This window comes from Leuresthes tenuis, unplaced genomic scaffold (assembly GCF_036924035.1).
Source record: "Leuresthes tenuis unplaced genomic scaffold, fLeuTen1.0.hap1 SCAF_10, whole genome shotgun sequence".
NCBI classification, from domain to species: Eukaryota; Metazoa; Chordata; class Actinopteri; order Atheriniformes; family Atherinopsidae; genus Leuresthes; species Leuresthes tenuis.
The window spans coordinates 15,606,887-15,629,819 of record NW_027325364.1 but is presented as its reverse complement, the minus strand read 5'-3'; the positions used below and the strand labels follow the sequence as shown (position 1 = coordinate 15,629,819).

The window sequence follows — 22,933 nt, the reverse complement described above, 5'->3', positions numbered from 1 at the left end:
CGGAGGCAGATGCACTTGGCCTCTGCAGGGCACGAGTGAATGTAAAAGCCGCTTTGGGCGCTGGTCGCGTGCCCCTTCACATGCGTTTCATTAAGACAAGGGGTGAAAATTGTTTTGTTTTTTAAATCCACTGTTATCACAAATCCCCCCCAGTGCCAGACTGATTATAGACTACGCCACTATATGCCAGACTATACATTTTTGACTCTTTGGGTCAGAGCCGCTCAGACGACATACAACAGATGTGGCATCTTTCCGTGCCTTCCAGCTCAAAAGGAAGGTATAAAGAGTGGAATAGCTGCAGTGGAATAGCTGCAGTGGAATCCCCCCCGTGGTTATGGAGCTGGATTAAGGCCACTGGGTTATTATGCCACCGAAAACTGCACTCTTCAAGCCCAGTAGACAACACACCAGATTAGAGTACTGTATCATCCACCCACTAAAGCGTCCCTCTAGTCTTAAAAAAATTACACCGCTCTGACAATCTCACAGATGTATCAGACGGCGTAAACATTTAATCACAACACACTTAATCTGCCATCACTAATCAGATCAGGGGCTGTGTGGCTCAACAGGAAACAACTCAGGAGCTCACTTCTTCATCTGTTGAAATGCTGAGTATCAAATAATAACAACAACAATTATAACAATAATAACAATAACGTGCATGTTGCAGCTACATATTTGCCAATCCACATATATCCCCAAGTCTTTATTATATGTTCCTATTAGTTGAATAGAAAGAAACATGGAAAAGGTTCAGCCCCCACGAAGAAGGCACAGCATTTAATCTTTTTTGTGCAGCCGACATGCATATTTCACGAGCACTCCCCGTCGCATATTTGGATCCGTCCTCTTGTTGAAACTATGTCTCCCTCACCCTTTTAACCTCCATTCACCAAAACGTATTATGACTTATTCTCGCTTAGCTGTCGACACGCTCCGACACAATGAGAATCCAACCACCTCCACAGCCGAATGCAACGCCGAGGCATCTCTGCATGTGTTTAAGTGTAGGGTTACAGCGGGCTGTGCTCTCGCAGGCTACAAGCTAACATTTCAAATAGCCTTCCCGTATGTTTAGAACAGAACACTTCAGTCCACACCCACTCGAGGCAGAGGTCGTCCTGCTGCACACACGTCAAGCAGAGTAGAGGATACAGTAGAGGGTGGGGGTAAGGGGGTGGGGGGGGGGGGGTGAAGTCTTAAGTCTCTTATATGACCGATTACAGTTAGGACGGTTCCACAGAAGTATACAGTTGACCATACTGTCACACAAGCAGCTGGGAGTGAGAGGTTTATATGGTGGGCATTTGAAAATATTTCCAACACGACACTGAAGGAAGTTGACTGCCTGATGACAAAAACAGACCAACACGAGTTAGAGAGCTAACCCCTACCGCACAAACAATCTCTGGAACTTCTTATATGGGAAGCAACTCCATTTAGAGAGTGCCCCGAAGCCTCACTGCTGAACACATCCAACTGTAAAACATACAGAAATGAGATACCTTTAACAAAGCCCCAACCTAAAAATCATTTAAAATGGCCATGCATTTAAGCATTAAAAGTACATGTTTGCAAGGAACGAGGGCCCCCGTCACTTTTATGAAAGACCGCATATCAATATTGATTCATTGTGAGTGCAAGCGAGGTTGAGCAACTTAAGTAATGAAACTACAGCGGTTTCAAAACTCCCAAGCCAGAGTTACAAGATCAATCCAAGATGATTAATGGAAGAGGAAAGAAGGAATCAAGTTCTAAAATCTGTAAAATCTCTCATTTTTGCTCTTTTAACAGATTCTGGATCCCACTATAGATATAGATAGCAAAGGAAATCACTTGAAATTCACTATAAATGCAAACAACTGTTGCATTTAGTTGACTTTAGGTGCAAATCGACACGGTAAATGTGGTGAGATAAAAAAGGTATCATTTTTTCCCTCTGAAATGCAGAGGAGATACTGTAGATGTGACATATTTTGAATAACCCATGTGAAGTACAAGTACCTCAACTGTTTAAGTAAATATATTTCTCATCACTGGGTTTGGCTGATTTAGCATTTTTGAAAGAATGGAGCCCAATCAGTTTTCAGTGAAAATATTTGGGCTGGCTGGGGGATAATCGCTCATCAACACAACCCCAGGACTTTTCTCTATCATGCAACTGCTGTCTCTAAGCAACAGTGGTAAACACGGAGGCGAGGCAGCCTAACTGCCTCATGAGTCAAAGTTCCAACGAGAAAAGCCAAACTCAGGATCTCAAAAACAGCCTTAATGAAGAGCGCTGCCACCAGCAGCACACATGATGCTCATACCTTCAGCACGGGGCTGAAACGTTTCCATAACAAAAGTGGACAACACAGCAGATGTTGCAGGAAGGGTCTAATTTAATCCTCTCTGGCATTTCTGACACCACAGTGACAACTTGGGTCAGCAGGCTGTGGGCTAAATGTGTTTGCACCAAAACATAGAGAATGATACTGACAACATGTGCTCCAAAGTCTTAAATCTGATAAGTTTTATAAGCTGGAGAGCAGTGGAGTTCATCATATTGTCCGATAAGGTAATGCTTCTTCCCTACAGGAAGGGAAGTGGCACATTTACTGCAGGGACACACCTCCTCCGACCTGGTCTGCCTGCTCGAGTTCACCTCTCTGAATATATCCGGAATGTGGCTGCTAAGGATCAGAGACAACAAAGTTCAGAGTGCTCCTGCAAAGCAAAACACATCACACACACACACACACATCATATGCTGCACAGAGAGATGGATATCGACTGTGTTTTTGTGTTTGAACATGATAAAATGAAATACAGAAAATATCCCCGGGCCAATTTAAGAAAAACCTTTAAATGTTGAATGGCTCCACAACTCTGAGAGTGAAACCGCAACCGACTTGAGAGTAAAATCATGTAAAAACAACATGCCAGCTTCCAAACTACAAAAAGGCCTCATCTGAGAGAATCATGCAGGATATATATATTTTTTTTTTTACAAATGCTGCTGCCCTCAGTGCGAGAGGCCACATCTGAGATTAATGAGGCGCAGGCTTGACAAAGACGGAGGGCGCCATCTTTTCTCAATTCCGGATCAAGATGTAAACAATGTCCCACCCTCTAAACAAACAGCGAACTGTTCTCATGGGAGTGCAATTGTTTCATCGACGTGCTTGTAGCATTTTCCCCATACAGCATGAAAAACAGGTTTAAAGAGAAACTGCAGGCTGATGTGGTGCGTTTTAAGCGAACTGAACCCGAGAACGAGATCACACAGAGCGGAAAGGTTGATTATTGGCACATAGCGAGCAAAATGGAAAGACAAAGAGAACATTCCTGAGGGCAGTCACTGGACAAGGCGGCATTGTCATTTAGAACAGGGATGTTTTGGAAGGAATGATGACACTTGCTCATGTGTGACTGAAGAGAAAATCTCAACCACCTCTAAAACCTAAACTTCACCACCTTTGTTTAGCACAAACATGTGATGTTAAAATCTTTGAAAAACAGAGAACATTATGCTGTTTGTACAAGCTCAAACAAAACTCACACACAAAAAAAAGTGCACTGGATATGACACCAAATTCAAATGAGCAGCATGACATTTCTGGAAAAGTCAGATAAGGCTCAGATAGGAAAGCTGACCTCCATGTTGATGAGGTAAATATGAACATCCTGCCAGCAGCCGGTTAGCCTAGCTTAGCATAACAGCTGGAAACAGCTAAAACGTCTAAAAATAAGATACTAAAAAACGTTATTTCATATTGCTTATTCAACATGTACTACATGATGTACAAGTATTTTCTTTTGTTTATTCCAGGCCAGAAGCAATCTCCAGGCAGTTAACTTAGAGCCATGAAAGTTCCCCATCCCACAAAAGTGGCAGTGCTGACGCATAACTACCCAAAGCAGCAAAATAAAGTTGGTGTTTTTTCTCCAACTTTGTAACTTTATTTTGCTTGGTTGTTTGTTTAAAAAAAGGTTATTAGCCGGTCTTAGAGCTTCTGTTCGGTGAATTGTGTTACATTAGAACAGAGCCGGTCTAGTTGTTCCCAGTGCCGACCGTCTGTTTCTTCAGCAGCATCTCACAGAAAATACCCACATAACTTTCAACAGTATGATCAAGTATCATCAAATCATTTCAGTTTTGTTGCCGAGCCAGATCGCTTTCTTTGAAATTCAAAAGATCAGACATCGGTTGGGCGGAGGATGGCCTCTACGAGCATTCCTCTCGGTTTTCTTAACTTTCCCGCTAAGCTAACCAGCTGCTTGCTTTAGCTTTATATCGTAAAATAAATCTTCTCATCTAACGAACTAACCAACTAAATTAAGGGTCAGTTTGGAGATTGTAATCCTCTAACAAATCCAAATGCACCCATTTCATTTTTAAAAGGAAGTAATCTGGAGCTGCATCAGATTTTATAGTGATTTTCTTTATTCATGTTCAATTTGTCTCACTCAAGCTTCATGAAATTCAAATGTGTAGTTTTTGTTTAATTTTGATAACAAACAAATGGCACTGAAAACGTATCTGCTTTGGTGGATGAAAAGAAATGTTTGACATTTAAACTTACAGGAACAAAAAAAATTATAAAAAAATTACATGAAGGCCCAAACATCAAGATAACTCAAGGAAGGGGAAGGACACGACAAGCAGCATCCTACCCGTAATTGTAGCTCCTCTCCACACCACTGAGACTACAATGCCCAAGTATGCGAGATAACATAGGTCAAGTGGAGATAACCCCAAATGAGATCTTGTAATCATCAGTGATAAGACGAGATTAGAACGGAAATTACAGGCTTTGGTACGTACTTTATCAGATAAACACATACCTCCACAGATCATCTTTAAATGCAGGACGACAGAGCTACGGCGGCACGTGGGATAAGGTGACAAAACGTCACAATTTTAAACTAAAATGTTAGTTGTGCTTCAGACTTTTGTTACAGCTTTTTCTCTCTCTGCAGAAATACACAGGAAAAAGGGGTTCACATAGAGCAGCTTTCCAAACACTCAAAGGCTCTGTATTCAGTCATTTTACAGTGGCAGACATGCTGGGACTTGATAGATGCAACATAGTCCCATTGTGTGAGTTGCAGGGTATTTCCTTGTGGCGATGGGTCCACCACTCATCCCCTGTGCAGACAGCAGCCTCAGGTATTTTTGTGCCTTGCCACCCCCGCCCCCTCCCCCCACTTTGATTGTGTCTTAACGCCAAAGGACAGCAAGCTGGCGCGTGAAAGCAAAACTACTTTCCCAGACTCCTATTTCAAATGTTACATTCGTGCCAGCTCAAGAGGCAGAAGAAAGGTGAAACTCGGGGAAACGTTAGCTCTTGGCCTGAAGTCACAATCTATGTTTCATCTGCACTTCGGTGCGATTACTGTTCATTTCTCAGGGAAACAGGAGAGGAGGGTGGGGGTCACGAGTGTTGCCATAATGATCTGCGGTGCAAAGAATGAGGCTTAATCATCAAAGGAAGTCCCCTATATTACTACAAATTCTTTACGTGACTCACATGTTTTAGAGGTGCTGCGCAGTCTGAATAACTCAGTTTAACACGAACTGTGAAGAAAAATGTCCGATTAATGATCCAGCAAAGAATTAGCTTCCCATACCCCTAACTAAAGACTTCATTTCAATCTTTCAAGAGACAAAGACCAGACTTTTAAAGTACTGAGCAAAACTGCTGGCTCAAAACTGCTGGCTCAAAACTGCTGAGATGTAGATCTCTTTTCATTTCCAAATCCTCCATTTCAAAGATTTAAGCCTAAATAGTGTCTACTTAAAAATATCTGTTCCCTCTCTGGGCCTGAGCGTGAGCATTCCCATGAGAGAGAAAACATTTCCCATGGTTTTGGCCCCGCAGCCATATCTGACATGCTAATACCCAGTAAATCTGACACATTTCAAACACACAGGAACAGGTGTCTTCAAAACATGGCAGCGTCTCAGTAATCTCGGGGTATTCCCTTTTGCGGCTCCGCAAGTAGCAAGAAAGAAAATTACATGGTTTGAGAAAACCAAGGCAGCCTAAACACTCAGACCCAAAACACACACTAGTACTGAAATGTTAACAAATAATTATATGCATGGGCTGCACCATAGAATAGAAAAGTGACTTCCACAAGGCAAACAAAATCAAAGCTGATCCCCGTCATCATCAGGGTCATTGTACTGCTACAGACCGGACAATTTCCTACGAGTTGCCATCAATAGAAGCTCTAAAATGACTTAACTATGCCACAGATTAAGCTAGAGAAAGTGAAACTGAATCCAGCAACAAACATTTTACATTCCTGAAAGGAATTTCTTTGTATGTGATACGACATCTAAATCAGATATGGAAGCTCCCGCCAAATGATGTGGAAAGTGTTTGTGTCTCGCTTGTCAGCATGGCAACAGGTAAGAGCGGAAGGATCTGTTAAAAAAAAAAAGAACTAAATCATCTGACAGAGAAAAAGAAAATGTGAATGAAGCCACTCTGCATCTTAGCAGCGACAGTCACATCTCTGACCTCTCGCCTTTAATTCTGTTGTTATGCCTCCTGCTCCACGTATGTTAGCTTCGGGTGAGATTTGATTTAATTGCCTGGAGCGCCGCCATTGTGTGGCAGTTTCTGTTCTCATGATTGCCTTAAATACAGGTTAGTGTGAGGACCCGAGCTGCTGGCAGAGCGAGCTCATTACCATTTAATGTTAATGTAATTTAATTTAATGTAACTGTTAGTTACACGGAGCAGCAGAGAAAATGTTGCAGTTTAACGAGACTGGATGCGACCCACGAGAAAAGCCTGAACCGTGGCATGCATTTGCCTCCTGTAACGACACTATCAGCAGTCACACTGTGCACATTTTCTGTGTCCTGACGGGCCGTTTGTCCGCTTAAAATAACCAATCAAACAAAAAGCAAACAGCCCTCTTTTTTTTTTTTTTTAAATGGGCATTCTGTTCTGATTGTCTGTGGGTATTCAGGTCAGGTGTCTAATCGTGTGTGACAACGACAACGAACCCAGTACAAAATTGTAGAACAGCTTTCAACGCGGCTGGGTGAAGTGTGACATCGCTGACCACTGCAAACTGGCATAAAATTCCCAAGCAAACAGCCATCACAAGCCTGCATGCTGGGGAAAGCGTGCACGATCTCAAAGCAGCGATCTCTAAATGGCAAACAGTCTCAAAAGTCCTCGCGCAGCCTTGATTTTCAAACCCTTTTAAGCATTCCACATTTAATGTTTTAGACTAAAAGGTATTTCATGTCATTTTTCCCCACATTAACCTGCTCAGAATTATCCACAATGTTCTGCTAATAATGCAAAACAAAAGACAAATATCCCATTTTGAAAAGTATTCAGACCCTTCACTGCGTGCTTCGTTAAAGCGCATTCAGCGGTCTCAGCTTGGCACGCCTTTCATTTGGAAGTTTCTTTCAATCTGGCATTTGACAGAAATCTTCAACCAAAACCAGTTTGAATAGGGAGCACGAGTTAGCTTCTCTTTACTGGGTTCAGGTTTCTATCTTGTGCTTGGCCACTCCTGGACTTGGACAGTGGCTACATGCTTCAGGTCGCTGTCTTGAGCCTGAGATCCAGTTACTTATGCGTCCATTTTTCCATTCATAGTGGCAGATAAACAATCCTACAGAATGATGCTGCCATCGCCATGCTTGACTGAAAGCATGGTGCTGATGGGAGTGCTGCACAAATGGCTGTCTCTCTGCAAGGCTCTCCCATCACCACAAAGGAACTCCAGGTCTAATTCACACTAACAGGTGACATTTTGGTTGCATGTCTGACTCTCCATCCCTGATAATTTGTTTGGCTGGGCATTCCCTCCGACACACATCATCAGCTGTAAAACCTTATATAGAAAAGGAGTGCGCCTTTCCTAATTATGTCAAACGTCACTTGGGCAATAAGTGGGCTCCGGTGAGGCTGTCGAAGCATCCCAAGGACAACTGATAAAAGTCAAATGTGCCGGAGTGCAACTGCAAATATCAAATATCACATTTACAAAACGCTCAAGAGTTTTTGTTTCTCACTGCAGAGTATTTGTGCACAGACCGGCCGAGATGAGTATGAAACGAACCAAACTGAAAAGCTAAAAAGGCGTCTGACAGCTTTCAACTGCACGGCACGGAAAGTAAAAGAGTCGTGTCATTGTGATAAGTATTGGAAAGTTCACATAAATTACCAAGTGTCCTCTGCGGCAGCAGCAACAGTGCAGTATTCCTGCTGGATCACTTCATTAATTTACTGCGATTAATGTCACCTAAAGGAAACGTTAGTTTGTCAACTAGCTTTAATCTTCATGATTGCTTGTCATGCTCCTGTGTGGGTTGGTCTTGTTTGTTTTTTTTTTGTGTGACTTTAATGCCTCATTTGTGTTGGAGGATATACAGTTATTTGCTAATCATGAACACTGTTGTTGCTGTATTACACCAGATTATACTCATTAAAGTGAGAGTGCAATCTGTGTTTTTCTGCTCTTTCACTGACAGACATTTCACCCGCCGGGCTCTGCCCTGCTCTGCTCTGAAAGGACCTTTGCTGTGATGAACTCAAACAAGCAAACATGGCAAAAAATATTCCTGTTTCCAACACTCATTTGGTGTGCAACTTGCAAATGCAAACTCTTGGCAGTATTTCAGCTTTGTTTACCTGTTATCTCCCTTTGCATTTGAGGGTGGAGGGTGCAGAACGGTTTGGTTGTCCTCCATGTCCACGACACATTTTGTATTCAGTTCAATCTCTGCAAAGAGAAGTTTTATGGAAAGTAAAGCGGAATGCGGGGGTGTGAAGAGTAAAATCTGAGCCACTTTGGCCGTTTTGAAATTATACCCAAGCATGACTTGAGGCTCATAACTCAGGACTCAAAGCGGCAATGGCGAAGAAAGCAAAAACTTTATAATGTGGCATAAACACGAGAGGACAGAAAATAGTTTGCAAGCGGGATCCGTCGTGTTATCACTTACCCCTGCGGTTCATGGGCCGAACTCTCACTGCAACTTTTACCTTTGAATCCGACATTTTCGTCCACTTTTCACTCCCACCCTGTCTATGCGCCGAGCTATCAATGTATAGTCTGTAAATCCCCGACAAGAAGCCCGGATTTCAGCCAGAAAAAAAAAGAGGAGTGCGGGCTGCGGACACTAGTTAAAACACTCCAGAAGAGTCCACACCTCGAGAAGAATTGATGGAAATAAGTTCATTTTTTTCCCTTTATATCCATCCGGGTTTCCTTCTTGAGCGAATCGAGCTCTCTGCTCCAGTCCCAGACAGCATCCCCACCGCCATCTTCCACTGGGAGCACGACTGCTCTCCTCTGGCAAACTGGGGAGGCAGTGCCGAAGAGGGGGCAAGTCTTTACGCACCGCGCCGCGCCGCGCCGCTTAACGGGAGGAGAAACCAACGGGCGAGATGAACGCGGGGACGCATGACAAGTAGATTTACACGCCGCAACGATGAGCACGGTTATGACACAGCTTTAGGTAAAAACGAAGAGGAAAACACCACCAAAAAAACTCTGTGGAACTGTGTTATGAAACGTGTCATTTATTGGAGACAGTCCCTCTCTCTTTCACACACACAATTACACATACTAAATAATTTTATTGTAAGTCTTTTTTTTAAAGACTTATCTTAAACAGAAAAGATGAGCTCATATATCAGTAATACTTGACCAGATATCAGAAAACCGCAGTCTACCAAAACATGTATTTGATAAAAAGAAGTCAGTGACAACATTATCTCAGTGCCTCTACACATTTAATAGAATCAGTATTTTTGTATTCATCATCACTATTTCTCTTTCAGTAAAATGTAAAATGTAAAAATGAAAAAAACAAAACAAAGTCAAAATAATTTCTTTATTGGATCAGCGTAAGTGTAGTCGTCCTCCAAATGGGAGATAGTGGTTAGATCCATTTCCAACTGCCGAAATGTCCTGTGAGAAAGACAGCTGCTCCAAGTCAATAACTGAGTAGAAAGTGCGCACTTAAGATAAGAAGCACTTTGTTGAACCCAGGCAAGGTTAAGAATGTTATGCAAGATCTCAACTTATTTGATCCGACAGCCAACGTGATGTTCTGGCCCAGTTCCAACAGGCCTGATGCTCACCAAAACCTCTTGCTAACCATTTAGTCAAAATTGGTGAAATGCACCAAATCTCAGCCCAAAGTGGCCCAGTTCTACACACCCAAAACCGGAGGAAATCTGGAAACCATTACTGACCCAGAGCTGGCTTCCCAAAAGTTAACCGAAGCTAAAGCAAAGTGCACCTTGTCACAGTCTAAATCAGTCTGCTTCCCTTGGCTACCTGGGGATAGCTGTTGTCTTTGAAGGTCAAAATATCGAAATCATCGTATTTCTATTTATAGAATAGGCAAATAAACCTCTCAAAACTACATCACACATGACCAAATTTAAGAAAATCATATTTAGGTGTGGCCATTCCACTTCTGGCCACTTCTGAAAGAGCATCTTTGAGGGATTTAGGCCATATATAGTAAATAATTTAATTGTAATATTATGAAACAGTGACATATGATTTGCAATGGCACATCATAAAAAGAATAATGCGGTAGTTTAAAAATACTGAATGCTTACCACAGCTGAAAAATGCATTTATTTTACCACCTGCAATCTAAAACATCTAAAACAACATGTTACTTGGACATTTTCCATCCCTTTATTGAATTTCTCTCACTGCACACTCTACTTTGGGTTTCTACCTGCGTAAGCTAAATCGTGAGCCCAGTATCAGATTTCTGAGAATAGATTTTAACTGTATGATCGCCGGCATCCAGGGCGATGAGCATGTTGTTCAGTAAGACTAACCCAACAGGTCGGATGAGATGGTGCCCCACAAGAGGAGTTAAGACTGGGCCATTCTGGAGCTTCCCTAAACTACAAATCAATCCCTGATCAGAGTCAGTCACTATCACACCTCCATCTCTGTCAAACACCACACCCGACATGTTCAGCCTCACTGTGGACTGCAGCGTCAGACTGAAACTGTCTGTCTGGTAAAGGAGCTGGAAGTCTTTTGTAAAAACTCTCAGTCTTCTGTACTGGTGCCTCTCTACTGGATGTGTGATGTCGGTTGGGTGCTCCATCACTGCAGTGTTCCCAGTCACCTGACAGTAGGCCACTGCTTTGGGACACTGAAGGTCTGAGATGGCTGTTTGATGCTCCAGAATGACACAGTGCTTATAGTCCACTTTTACACGGGACAGTGTGCCAGCTTGGACATCTGAGACCAGGATCTGCCCACAGTTGTCTGTGTCCACACCCCAGGGCAGCTGGAAGATACTCTTAACCGTCAACATGTGATTCCCCCTGGAGGTGAAAACCTTCACGGTTTTATCCCCTGCATCCGTCACCACAACGTAACCAGTGGGAGTGACTGCCACATCCACTGGGTAAACGATTTCCCCAGTGGGCTTTCCTCTTTGCCCAAAACTATGCAGCTTCCTTCCCTGTAAGCTGAACACCACTACCCTCTTCTCTCCATCGTGCACCACAACTACTGTCCCAGAAGACCCCAGAACTGCTATCCCAGTCGGGTTGATGAGACTCCCCCAACCACCAAACACAGTGCGGAGGTGCAGAGATGTGCAGATCAGACCTGTGGCAGAGATAATGCCTCCTTTTCCCCTGCGAGGAGGAGCAGAGGACAACAGAAGCTCTTGCAAGTCACTGAGAACCTGACAGTGGGAGGTGCTGTCAACACTACACAGCTGTCGACAGAATGGGCACTCCAGCTTCCTCAGGAGAGGGTGGGACAAAGCTGTGATGCATTCCAGACAGAGTACATGACCACAGGGAAGGTTCTGTGGTCTGCGCTCTCTCTGCTGCAAATTAAACATCTCGAAGCAGACTTTACACTCCAGTAAGTTGATCTGGATCTCTCTCAGTGTGCCCTCAGGATGTCGAAGACCAGGGCCCTTGTCCATGATGACTGAAAGATCCTCTGTCAGCTTGTACTGAGACTGTTCAGTCAGTCAGCTAATGCAGGAAGCAAGAAGGTCTGGAAACCCAAAAAGAAAAGCTGGTCATCGAAATGAGAAGGACGGCGAGGATGAAGAGAGGGATCTGAAAGCACAGAACTGCTAGTTTTTTGATAGGTCCTGTGCTTTGAGGCCTAGATCGTCACGTGATGTCGTGAATATAACCGAGGCTCTCTGCTGCCCTCTTTTGGAAGTCAGCTCACGCATGATTTGGTAGAGGTTGTGTTAATAGCATTACAATAATATCTCAAAACAGAGGGTATGCTGGAAAACATTAGATACATTTGACTGGATTCAAAAAGTAGGATCCCCAAAATTACATGACTGGTAATAAATGCTGAGAGTTGGAGGTGTTTACTTTCACCAGGTTCTGAATTTCTAGCTACTGCAGCCATTTTCCATTGAGCAACAACTGTACCTTCAGACGCATCCTGTTATAGGTCAGCATGAGACAGCTATTTCAGTCTGAGTTTCATGGTGTGCAGACTGAGTGAAATCTGAACCTCTGTGGGCAGTGCTTGAGTCAGCCAATCCAGCAGGCCTTTGCTGCAGCAGGACGCCCTTCAGGGGTTGAGCAAGATCATTCAAGATTTGCTATTGTGTAGCATACCAATAGCCTACAAACAGTAATAAAGACTGTAACTTTAAACTGCTCCTCTCCGAATATTCTGAAGCCAAACAATAATTACAGAACTGACTCACAAACAGTTGTAAGAGGAAATGTAAAACATTTTAATATGTTGCGTTATTTCACAGTGAAAAAAAACAACAGCACAAGTCATTTTCAGCAGAATTGTTTTTGTTTTTTTTGGCAAATGACATCCAAATCCAGAGACAATGTACCATTTATAATGCCTGACTGTAGCATAGGTGCCACCGAGGTCGGCACCCGGATTGTCAAGGATTACGAGGGATATATCAGTGCTGAGATGATACTGGCAGAGCAAATAACAATCGACCTTCAGTAAAGCAGTCAAAGTCAGAAAAATCAAAACACAAATACCTTGAATTTAGTCCTAACACAAACTGAGAGAAGTTGGGAATAAAAATAATTCCATGCAAACAGGCACAAGGGGTGAATTAAAATGTTACAATGACTTTGAAAGACATAAACAACAACACTCAGACTCCTCCACTACTGTTGTAACATTTTTCTAGTTGATTTGATTTGACAAAGTCATGCAAATGCAATATACACAACGAGAATGTGAACAGTAAAAGAAAGCCACCTGTACACCAACAGGAGGAAAATGACGACACACGGAGGAATTTGAATAATTGCTCTCTCTTATCGGTACAGTAAAATATAAAAATATAAATGATAGCAGCCACAGATGGACAGGGAAAGTAAAGTCACTCGATATCACAATGATTCATAAAATACTCCAACATTACAAAAATGTACAGTATTTTCAAGGAAACATTCTGCAAAGTGCTTAAACCGTGTGCTTTGCTTCGTTACAGGTCAAATACAAACCTCATTCAATGATCCCTCTGAGCTAAAGCTGTCTTGCATTGAACTCCTGCCCACATTCAAGTTAAAAACAGGACATAGTGAACATCTGACGTAAATAGATCAGTTACAGATATTTAAATAAAGAACGACTGTTCTGTGCTATAAACATAGAGGCTCCTATTAAAGTGATAAATCTAACATGATGGCTTTTCACATTGAAATATGTTCAACCAAAATACAGGAGTTAAGACTGGCGAAAACCAGTTATGTATACACTAACTTTCAATGATACTGTATGATAGCATAACTGTAATTATCGGCTACGATGAGCATGCAGTCACATCTACAACAGGCAGTTTTCATCCTCTCACACCCTTTCTCTCACTCTCTTTCTCACACAAAGAAACCTGTGATTAGTGGTTTAGGAGCGTCTTGACCACAACACACACTTCATTGTGCATCTCTGTAGCCTGAGCCACTGTGCACTCCTGTTAACACTGCATGGCCCTGTTCATCCACGTCTTCTCTGCCATCTCCACTCCATCTGCTCTAGGTGGGGGGCTTTGTAGATTTCAATTACACCAGGAAGTGGTCGTATCTCTGCCCCCTTTTTTTTTTTTTTTACACTTGGCTCTTCAGAGTGATTTGAGGAGTCACACGCTGCAGCCTCTGGCTCCAGCTCCTATTGGCTGTCGAGGCCGTTGATGGACGTTGCCTTCCCTAAGCCCCTCCCTCGCCGCCTGGTTGTAGGGCTATCCCCATCCATTTCTATCTCACCTGAAACACGAAGCCCAAACAAGTTAATATAAAAAAAAACATCACTGCACCGTACATATTTACAGTAAGCGTAAGACACAACTCCAAACACTAGATGTCAGCCCTTTACAAGATAAAGGCAGATGGGTGCTTTTTATGAGGCAGTCCTGTGGTGGAATAAATGACAGGAAGGTCACCGTACCTTGAAATCCTTCTGACACATGGTCAGGAGACTCTCCGTAATTACTGTCCTCGCATTCTGAGAGGCTCTGTGAGAGGGGTGAAGACACATGATACACATGCCTTTAACAGTCCGTAACATAGATCACATGAACAGCTTTCATAGTACACTGACTGAAAAGAATCCTTTAAGGGAAACAACTCCAACGCTAATATTCACTGACTACAATAAGTCTGCTGTTTCCACGTGGAACGCATGTCACGGTTTGGTTAACAGGTCCACAGAAGACAGGGCACACAGCACGGGTCAGGTTGTTGGCTTAGAAAGTAATTTTTTATCTTCTGTTGTGCTTCAACAGAATCTCATATGATCTCAATGTCATATTCCTAAACAAATATTAGGAATTCAAAGATATATCGTTTTTTTTCCCCCTAAAGAATTGGCTGGTTAGTGGGTGGCTCTTACTGTCAGCATTGGAAAACAAAGCATGGAAGAACCCTGCTGAGTTGACCCGAACCGTACAATGCAATGGGAAAAATACCTGTGTTACCCCTGGTCTGCAGTGCTTAGACAGAAGAACATTCCTGAAAGCTAAAGCAGGTAACATACCTTTCCCCTCGGACCATATGTCTCCGCACACCAAACCATTCCGTATAGACAAAGAAATGTGATGAAGGCCTGAAAACAGATCAACCGTAAAGCTGTCAAATGATTCATGGGCAATCAATAAGAAATGACTTGCAGCATGAAACGTCTCTGATGTGGAGAACTGCGGTCTGTTAGTGGTTAAGAAACAAGACTTTGCACGGTTTAGAGAGCGACTCCCTTCCCGACCAACTTGTTGTTATTCATTTTGACACAGCAAAAGCCTGCAATCTTGACCTTACCAAACACAACAGCCAGAGGATCACATAAAGGATTTGTGTTTTTGAGAACAAGTCCTGTCCAAACTTAATACATGCCAAGGCCTCCAGAAAGGCTATCGCTCTGAAAAAGAGAAAGAGGGAGAGAAGGGGGATAAAAATACAATAAGCATTCGATTTTAAACAAATTTCCCTGGAGCTGAGAACAGCACTGGGCTCATTGTTGACACATTTGTGACACAGGTAAGCTGACCAGTTAGCATTACTGGAGAAAGTGAAATGCGTGGACACCCTACACCCCCCCTCCGACACTGTGGATCAGTTAACATTCATCACAGTTAACATCACTTCTTTAATCTGCCATCACTGCCTCTGGCTGTCAGAGACGCCACACTCAGGTTTATTCATTTGAATGTAGAGGTTCAGTGAAAACTGACTTTTAAGGATAGCAGAATTCTTCATTAGGGAAATTTCCAAGGAGAATTTCATTTGCAACAAGAGACTCTTATCAGGTGTCTACTGAGTTTTTACTTACCCAAAGACCCAACACTGTGTCCCAACTCTCTTGCACTGCGTGTCTGTCAGGTACGCGTAATACTGCCTGAAGTAGAGGAAAAAAAGCACGGTTCACCAGCAGTCTGAGTCCAGTTTCTCAGCCCAAAACCCAAAAGTGTTCAAACCAGAAAAAAAAAAGAAGCATATATCAGTGTACCTTACTGTTGGAGCCGTGATGATACCAATGAACAGGATTCGACACCAGCTGAGAGCGTGACTTGCAGGAAAGATGAAAATGTGTTTGAGGAAGAATGTGTTCAATTCTGTTAGCTGTGTAAAAAAAACAAAACAACAACAACAGACATATAAAAAAAAGTTTATCATCTCAAAATGCGTTAAAGTGCACTCAAAGTATAACCCCTGTTATGCAGTGGAAATTCTGGCGTTTCAGGCGGATGAGAAGAGAATGAATAAAAATCAGGTGAGACTGGGCCACCTGCTTCATTTAAACAGCAGAGACTCGTCTGTGATAGAGCATCATGGCAGAAAGAGCCCGAGTCGCTGATACTAGACAGATTTTGTATGAATGAGGACATTTAGAGCCACTATCCTCCCCAGAGGGATACATGACAAAAGGAGATCGATGGGTTTTCGACGCATTTTGTGAATTAAGGCAGACTTTTCCAGAAGGCACTTCTCTGTGACGGTTTGTTGGTCTGGAACATTCAGGTGTGGATTCACACAAAGGAGGAGAAACATCAGCAATGATCTTAGAGAAGCAATTGTTGCCGCCCATAAAGCTGGGAAGAGGTTATAAGGGCATCGTCAGACTATTTTGAGTCCATCATTCTACAGTGAGAAAGATTATTCAAGTGGAAAACATTCAAGACAGCTGTCAAACTTTCCAGGAGTGGACGTCCCAGCAAGTTCATGCCAAGGTCACACCCAGAAGACTCTACAGGCCCCAGCTAGCATGTTAAGCGTTAAAGTTCACGACAGTACAATTAGAAGAAGATGAAGTATGGCTTGTTTGGAACGGTTGTAGGAAACAGTCTCTCTCAAATGTGAGGCCATCGGTCTGACCTCCGAAACTTGGGTCAAGCACCAGGGCAACGATCCCAAGCAAACCAACAACCTACGACAGAATGACTGATAAAGCTAAGAATAAAAAGTGTTGTATCGAGCCAGCCGAAGTCCAGACCTCAACCTGATTGAAATGCCGTGACTGGAACCTTAAGAGAGCTGCTCGTGAACAAATGCCCACAAACTTCAATGAAATGAAGCAACATTCTAAAGAGGAGTGCACCAAAATTCCTCCACAATGACATGAGAGGAGAGGCTGATAACATCAAACAAGACTACTTGGAATTTATTGACATGCTGTCAGCTGACCAGACACATTTCTCTCAGTTTGGCTCAGGCATACTTTTCATTCGCTGCCAGTTTCATCAAACAACTAAATCGTCTCATGACGCGAGCCATTTTTCCACCACGCACCATCTCCCTTACAGCGGACTCACTCAAGTCGTTGCAGGACGTGCGCCGGTGTTGCAAACGACATTTAACGAGGGCTTGGGAAGCCATGCTAGTGAAACTGTGGGCACAAAAACTGGTATACTTCAAGGAAATGTAACCTTCCACGTGTGTTGTCAATCAGGATGACTGACAGCGACTTTCTCACGGGATTTATTACAGGCAAACTGACTTTTTACGCTATTTCCCCTGAAATAAATCTTTTACTTTTGGAGTGGTTCTAATGATTAAACTGTTACTGAATGTTAAAAAAGACTAACTATTTATAAAAATCCAACACTTCAATCAAGATGCTCTTGCAGTGCAGGTCAGACTCAGACAAACATGCTCGGGAGTCCCGCCCGGCCATAGTGGAGGGCAGTGAGAAGGGGGCCTGCTGAAAAGACGCTGACTTGTTCGGCAAGGATCTTGTGTGGCTGAACTCGACCACAAATTGCTCCCGAGTAATCCAGCCAGTCTCGCTCAGAAGGGATTAGCTGGTAATATGCAGACAGCAGAACACCTGTGCATTATATGGATCCGTGTGGCTTTAGATTTCAGCACAGGAGAAGCCTATTAGATTAGCCGAGACTTAGCGCACAAATGGCCCCAGATGATCGCCGACTAGTCAGCGCTTAGTCACGGCGAGATGGCGAAAGAGGATTTCACATTGACCCACCTGCCAAATGATCATGAACAGATAGACGCCCGTCACTCTCTGCAGGGAGGACTTTGGGTCAAGCCAGCGCACGTAGGTCCAGCTCGCAGGCGTGAACTGCAGCACAGCTCGTTTGATCTTCCCCGTGGTGGTGTGAATGTCCCTAGTTGGGAAGCACAGAGGAGGGATTACAAAAACCTCCAGATACTTCTACAGTAAGCATTATGGTAGTGTAGTCACAAAAAGCCAGATGAAATCAGTGCCACCGCATAATACATTCAAGTGCAACCCTCCTTGATGAATATGTGGGGTTTGTTTTCCAGTAGAAATGATCTTAGCATCCCGTGGCACCTGTAATACTTCGCTACAGAGGGAAAGATTTGATCCCAACTGATCAAATCAAATGTTTTAAAAAGCAATATGATAAAACAGTGTTTTATTCGGCCAACGAGAAAAATCTTGTTGAACTACGTTAAAGCAGGTAAAAAAAAATAACTCCTACTGTCACGATTTATGCTTTCATGTCTTGTCTCGTCATTTCCTGTATTATTTTGAAATATTAACTTCCCTTTCTTTTCTGGTACCTTGCCCTTCCTCCTCTGTCAATTGTCTGATTGTCCTCCCTGATTCCCAAAGTGTTTCCACCTGTTCCCCATGGCTCGTCTTGTGCTCAAATAGTCTGCGTCTCCCTTGTCTCGTGCCAGTGTGTTGCCTCCGATCATGAGCCTCACGCTGTCTTGTTCCACAGTTATCTTTTCATAGCCTGTTTTGTTTTCCCTCCTAAAGCGGAGAGAGTTTTTGTCTGTGATAACTTTCATAGCTGCACTCGCCTCAACCATAGTTATTGAGGAGAGTGCTCAGGACTTTCACAGCCCCTTTGTTTGCTCTGCTTGGAGATCCTAAACCTGCTGTGTATAAATAAACATTCTTGACTTTGAACTCGACCCTGCATCTGTGTCCTGTGTCCTTGACACCTACAGTCACGATGATGGTTTAAAAGGTTCGTTTGTCTGCATTTAAATTGAGGCCGCTGGCAATTTTCCTGTACGGTTACTAAATGAGGACTAAATTCATAAACGAGACTCCCTTTTCACACAGCTGGGTGTGTTAGAGCGACAGTAGCACCGAGATTGAAAAGTGGCAGATGGCACGCCACGTTTGGTTCATTGGCATGCGGCGACCCTTTAGCGGTATGCGTCTGCTCTTTCATGGCAGACCGCTTACGTTCGACCGGCCTAAAAAAATGTCCCACTGGCAGGTGGCGCCTGACACTTGTTGTCCATTGTCATCAGAATGAAAACGGCATAATTTCAAGATAAGCAGTATGATAAATTTATATTTAAAGCTGCGTCATGACTTTCAGCTCATTTTTTATACTCTTGTAGCTATACTTTACCGTAATACTGTATTAAATTGTAATAAGATAAGTTGAAAATACTTAAGCGGATGTTATTACAATAAAGTTTGTTCATTGGCATCAGCTGTGGGCTATAGATCAAGCATTACTAATGACAATCTGATCCCAAGCCAAGAGGGAGCAAACGGTCCCGCAGCTTCTGGTGCTGAAAAGTTGTTTGAGGTGATTAAATACAAGCGGAATACCTTCTGGGGACATCGACTCACCGCTGTACAATCGGCACATGTTACTACATGCCATTATACAGCAGCAGTACGCCATCCAGAGAGCAAACTCATCATATGCCACTACAGCAGGAGTAGCATGCCACCAGCCACTTTTGGATCTCGGTGGCTCTCTTGAGTTAGAGTTTAAACTAAGGAACAACAGAGAAACTGGATACATTTTCAAGCAAAGTTGTAATTAAGTTGCAGAACTCAAAGTCATACTTAATACTGGCCCAGTGGTACGTCCTCATCTCCAAAAAGCGGCAGACAGTCATGCCAAGCCAGATTCCCCCTCCATTACACAGCAGAATATCCAGAATCACTTGGTCCCACCAGCACTCAGCAAAGTTAGGCAACAGATGCATGAAGAACAGCTATGGGTACAGAAGAACAGTGTTTACCCCATAACTGCAAATAAATGTAATCGATATTTAATGTGAACGTAATGACAAAGGCTCAAATCCATTCATTTCCACCTGATAAACCAAAACCATCACCAGCTTTGGTGATCAGACAGCAGGAGAAGCAGGTGGGCAGGATGTTAAGCATGTGATGGCAACCTTAACTACTGTGTGTGTGTGTGTCTACCTCAGTAAGCTCCCAGGTAATACTGATGGTCCAGCACAAGCCATAGCTTCGAATGAGGAGGGCCTTCATACCCCAGCCCCAGAAATGGCTAAATGCAAAAATGTCAAAATGGCTCAGGATTCTCTCCCACGTGATGACATGGCAGTTCACAGCATATTCCTGCAGCCAGCAGCACAGAGAGCCTCATTACAATGATTGATAATCCCCTGACACTGAGCACAACTGGAGCTTGAAAATCAGTGAGAACATTTATCTTAACCGTCTGCCAACATCACTCACCATGATGTCCGCCTCTCTCTTGGCATATCGCAGGTTCGGATCCAGCCAGTACATGAGCTGCTTCACCTGCTGCCAGTTAAGGAAGATGACCAAAACCAGGAACAGGAAGTAGAGCACACTCAGGCCTTAGAAGCAGAAGGATTCAACATTAGCAGGGGAAAACATCCAAACAGAATTCTTTCTTTCTTTTTTTTTGTACTCACCAAAAACTATCCGCCATATTGCTGGATGTGGTCTGGTGAATGGACCTAAAAATAAGACCAATAAGGATGCTACGTCAAAGATATAATCCACAGTAAGTGGTGCAGCAGAGCTCACTGATAATGCCAATGTCTATTAAATATTAATCTTTGAGCTGCCTCACACACACAGCCCGTGACACGAGATTCTTTCCCATCTTCCTGTCTGCTGGTAGCAGAGGTGATTTTATGGCCTTGCAGGGGAACTAAAATCACTGACTAACAATAGTGACTAAAAATGACACCGTTGACACCATGTTGATAGCGGTCGTTCATGCCTGGTTTCGAATTTCCCTTCCACTGTCTATATCCTATTCATTCCTCTCATATTCAAGTACTTATTTTAGTCCCTCTCAGCTCTAAACAACCAGTCCTCGTTAGTCGCTGATCTAAAACAGGACTGTTTGTGAAGCACCTTCAGGGTGACCATGATCAAAGCCCATTCAAACACAACTGACAGAGACACAATTCTCATTTTCTAGGAGTAATCAAGCAGAAAGGCATGTGGGACGTATGTAATGGTTTCATAGTGATTTAGTCAGTGTGTTAAAACACCATTAAACGTCATCTAAGTCCAATAAAAATAAAATAAAAGCCCAAGTCCTTTGCTTTGCCCTTACCATTTGGAAACGCCAAAACACTGATGACAAGGAAGAAGGAGATGACCAGAATGAGCCCCACCCAGAGATTACTGTCAGGATTTCCGTCATCTCTGCAGGACAGGAGAAAATAAATAAATAAATAAATAAATAAATAAATAACAATTACCAGAAAACAGCCAATGCGGCTAAGGGATGTTCAACAGCCCAGTCTGCTGTAAACAGCTGCAAAGATGCCAGTGAGCCCCGCATAACTTCACATTTGAAGGAACAAAATGTTAACACGGTGCAGGCAGTCGGCTGAGTGAGATTTTGTAAAGCAGTGAATCACTTTAAAATGTCACGTTATGAGTCTCTTCCGTATTAGTTACAATGTTGTAGCTAATGTTGTAGCTAATGTCAACACAGGAAACTGTGTCCACCACTGGATTAACGTTATATAACTAACACTTGTTTTTGTTAGCTTAGGCTAACGCTTAATAATAGCAGAGCTTGAGATGGCTATCCCAGTTACTTAAAGTGAGAAAATCCAATAAGTGGTGGTAAACCTATTAAGCTAACCTTCTCGGTGTACCTGTGAGAGCATCACTGTTCCCGTTAGCCTGGCTAAGCTAACTCTTGTGGCTAGCTAACACTAGCAGTGGATGACTCACCTTGCAAAAGCGAAATACATCAAACTGAGCACCGTGCATGTCAGCAGCGTTATTGTGTGCGGCTTGTAGAAAAACTCTATGGTGATATCTTCAACCTGCTGCTCGTTTATCATTCGGAAATGCATCCTGTAATTCACATCATCCTTGCTCAATGTGTGAGATCCGCTATACACAGACGCCATAGCCGGACGCAGGCAACAGCAGCAGCAGCAGCCTCTCAAAGCAGAGGCATGGGAAAGTGATCCAACCTCTTACAGCAACAGACACCAAAACAGACGAGAAACAGCTCAAATGAATATATTTCGTTTCATAGTTTACTGGCAACGAACAGTCAAAAATCGGAGAGCTGAAAGAGGAAATAAGTGGGGCTTAGATCACTTTTAATTTTAATTGGTTAATGTTTGTTGGGAGGGTCACAAAGCGGAAGAGTTCATTCTATAACCCTCCTTAATCATCACGAGTCCTCCAGTATGGGACTTTAAACCATGACGATTCTACAACAAGGCAACTCATAGTGTTGTACATTTGTTGTAAACATTTAAAACAATACATACAAACTTAAGTACTCATTGACTCTGAATGTAAATAAGTTTAATATAATTAAAATAACAACAGTTATACGATTTAAAAATGATCTAGAATATCTCGTAACGTAGATCGTCTCACCAATACGTGCTTTAGAAAACTGAGCATAATATAACGCTTTTCGGTGTCAAATGAATAGGATTTCTTGAATCTACAGTATTTTGTACTGAATTGTGAATTTAGTTTGTTTGTGGTATTTGTCTCCCTCTTGTGGTCACTCAAAGCCACACACGTGGCTTCACGGTTTTAATCTCATATCAAGTGGTTTCAGATAAATTGGAAAGATGGAAATCTTTTTTTCTTTCGAAGCACAACACATGGTAAAACTTTTCGAAAGGTTTGATGGACACACAATGTTCTCCAACTATTGTTTTCATATGTACCTGAACAAGTATCTAATAATAATAATAAAACAAGTAATTTATTGCAAATG

General features: G+C 42.8%; 3 protein-coding genes across 10 annotated transcripts in view; all 3 read right to left on the bottom strand.

Moving 5' to 3' along the window:
- The window catches only part of kif13a (kinesin family member 13A), a 36,501-nt gene extending 27,146 nt beyond the window's left edge, over nt 1–9,355 (bottom strand). For all 8 annotated transcript variants that reach the window (XM_072394395.1, XM_072394396.1, XM_072394400.1 and 5 more), the window contains exons 1-2: nt 8,978–9,355; nt 8,664–8,754 (exon numbers count right to left, since the gene is read on the bottom strand). In XM_072394395.1, coding sequence (XP_072250496.1) covers nt 8,664–8,754; nt 8,978–9,032 — 146 coding nt within the window. In that variant the 5' untranslated portion in view covers nt 9,033–9,355. The remainder of the gene's footprint in view (nt 1–8,663; nt 8,755–8,977) is intronic.
- Nucleotides 9,356–9,663: 308 nt separating this feature from the next.
- On the bottom strand, nt 9,664–12,510 carry LOC140315698 (E3 ubiquitin-protein ligase NHLRC1-like). The gene is made up of 2 exons (XM_072393291.1): nt 12,432–12,510; nt 9,664–12,033 (listed from the first exon to the last, which is right to left on the bottom strand). The coding sequence occupies exon 2, from the start codon at nt 11,957–11,959 to the stop codon at nt 10,745–10,747; it is 1,215 nt and encodes a 404-aa protein (XP_072249392.1). The 5' UTR covers nt 11,960–12,033; nt 12,432–12,510; the 3' UTR covers nt 9,664–10,744.
- Nucleotides 12,511–12,721: 211 nt separating this feature from the next.
- Nucleotides 12,722–22,274, bottom strand: ptdss1a (phosphatidylserine synthase 1a). Its single transcript, XM_072394394.1, has 13 exons — nt 21,916–22,274; nt 21,284–21,375; nt 20,628–20,672; nt 20,425–20,549; nt 20,146–20,304; nt 19,780–19,931; nt 17,956–18,097; nt 15,982–16,094; nt 15,805–15,870; nt 15,294–15,393; nt 15,016–15,084; nt 14,428–14,494; nt 12,722–14,246 (listed from the first exon to the last, which is right to left on the bottom strand). The coding sequence occupies exons 1-13, from the start codon at nt 22,095–22,097 to the stop codon at nt 14,152–14,154; spliced, it is 1,407 nt and encodes a 468-aa protein (XP_072250495.1). The 5' UTR covers nt 22,098–22,274; the 3' UTR covers nt 12,722–14,151.
- Nucleotides 22,275–22,933: the final 659 nt, after the last annotated feature.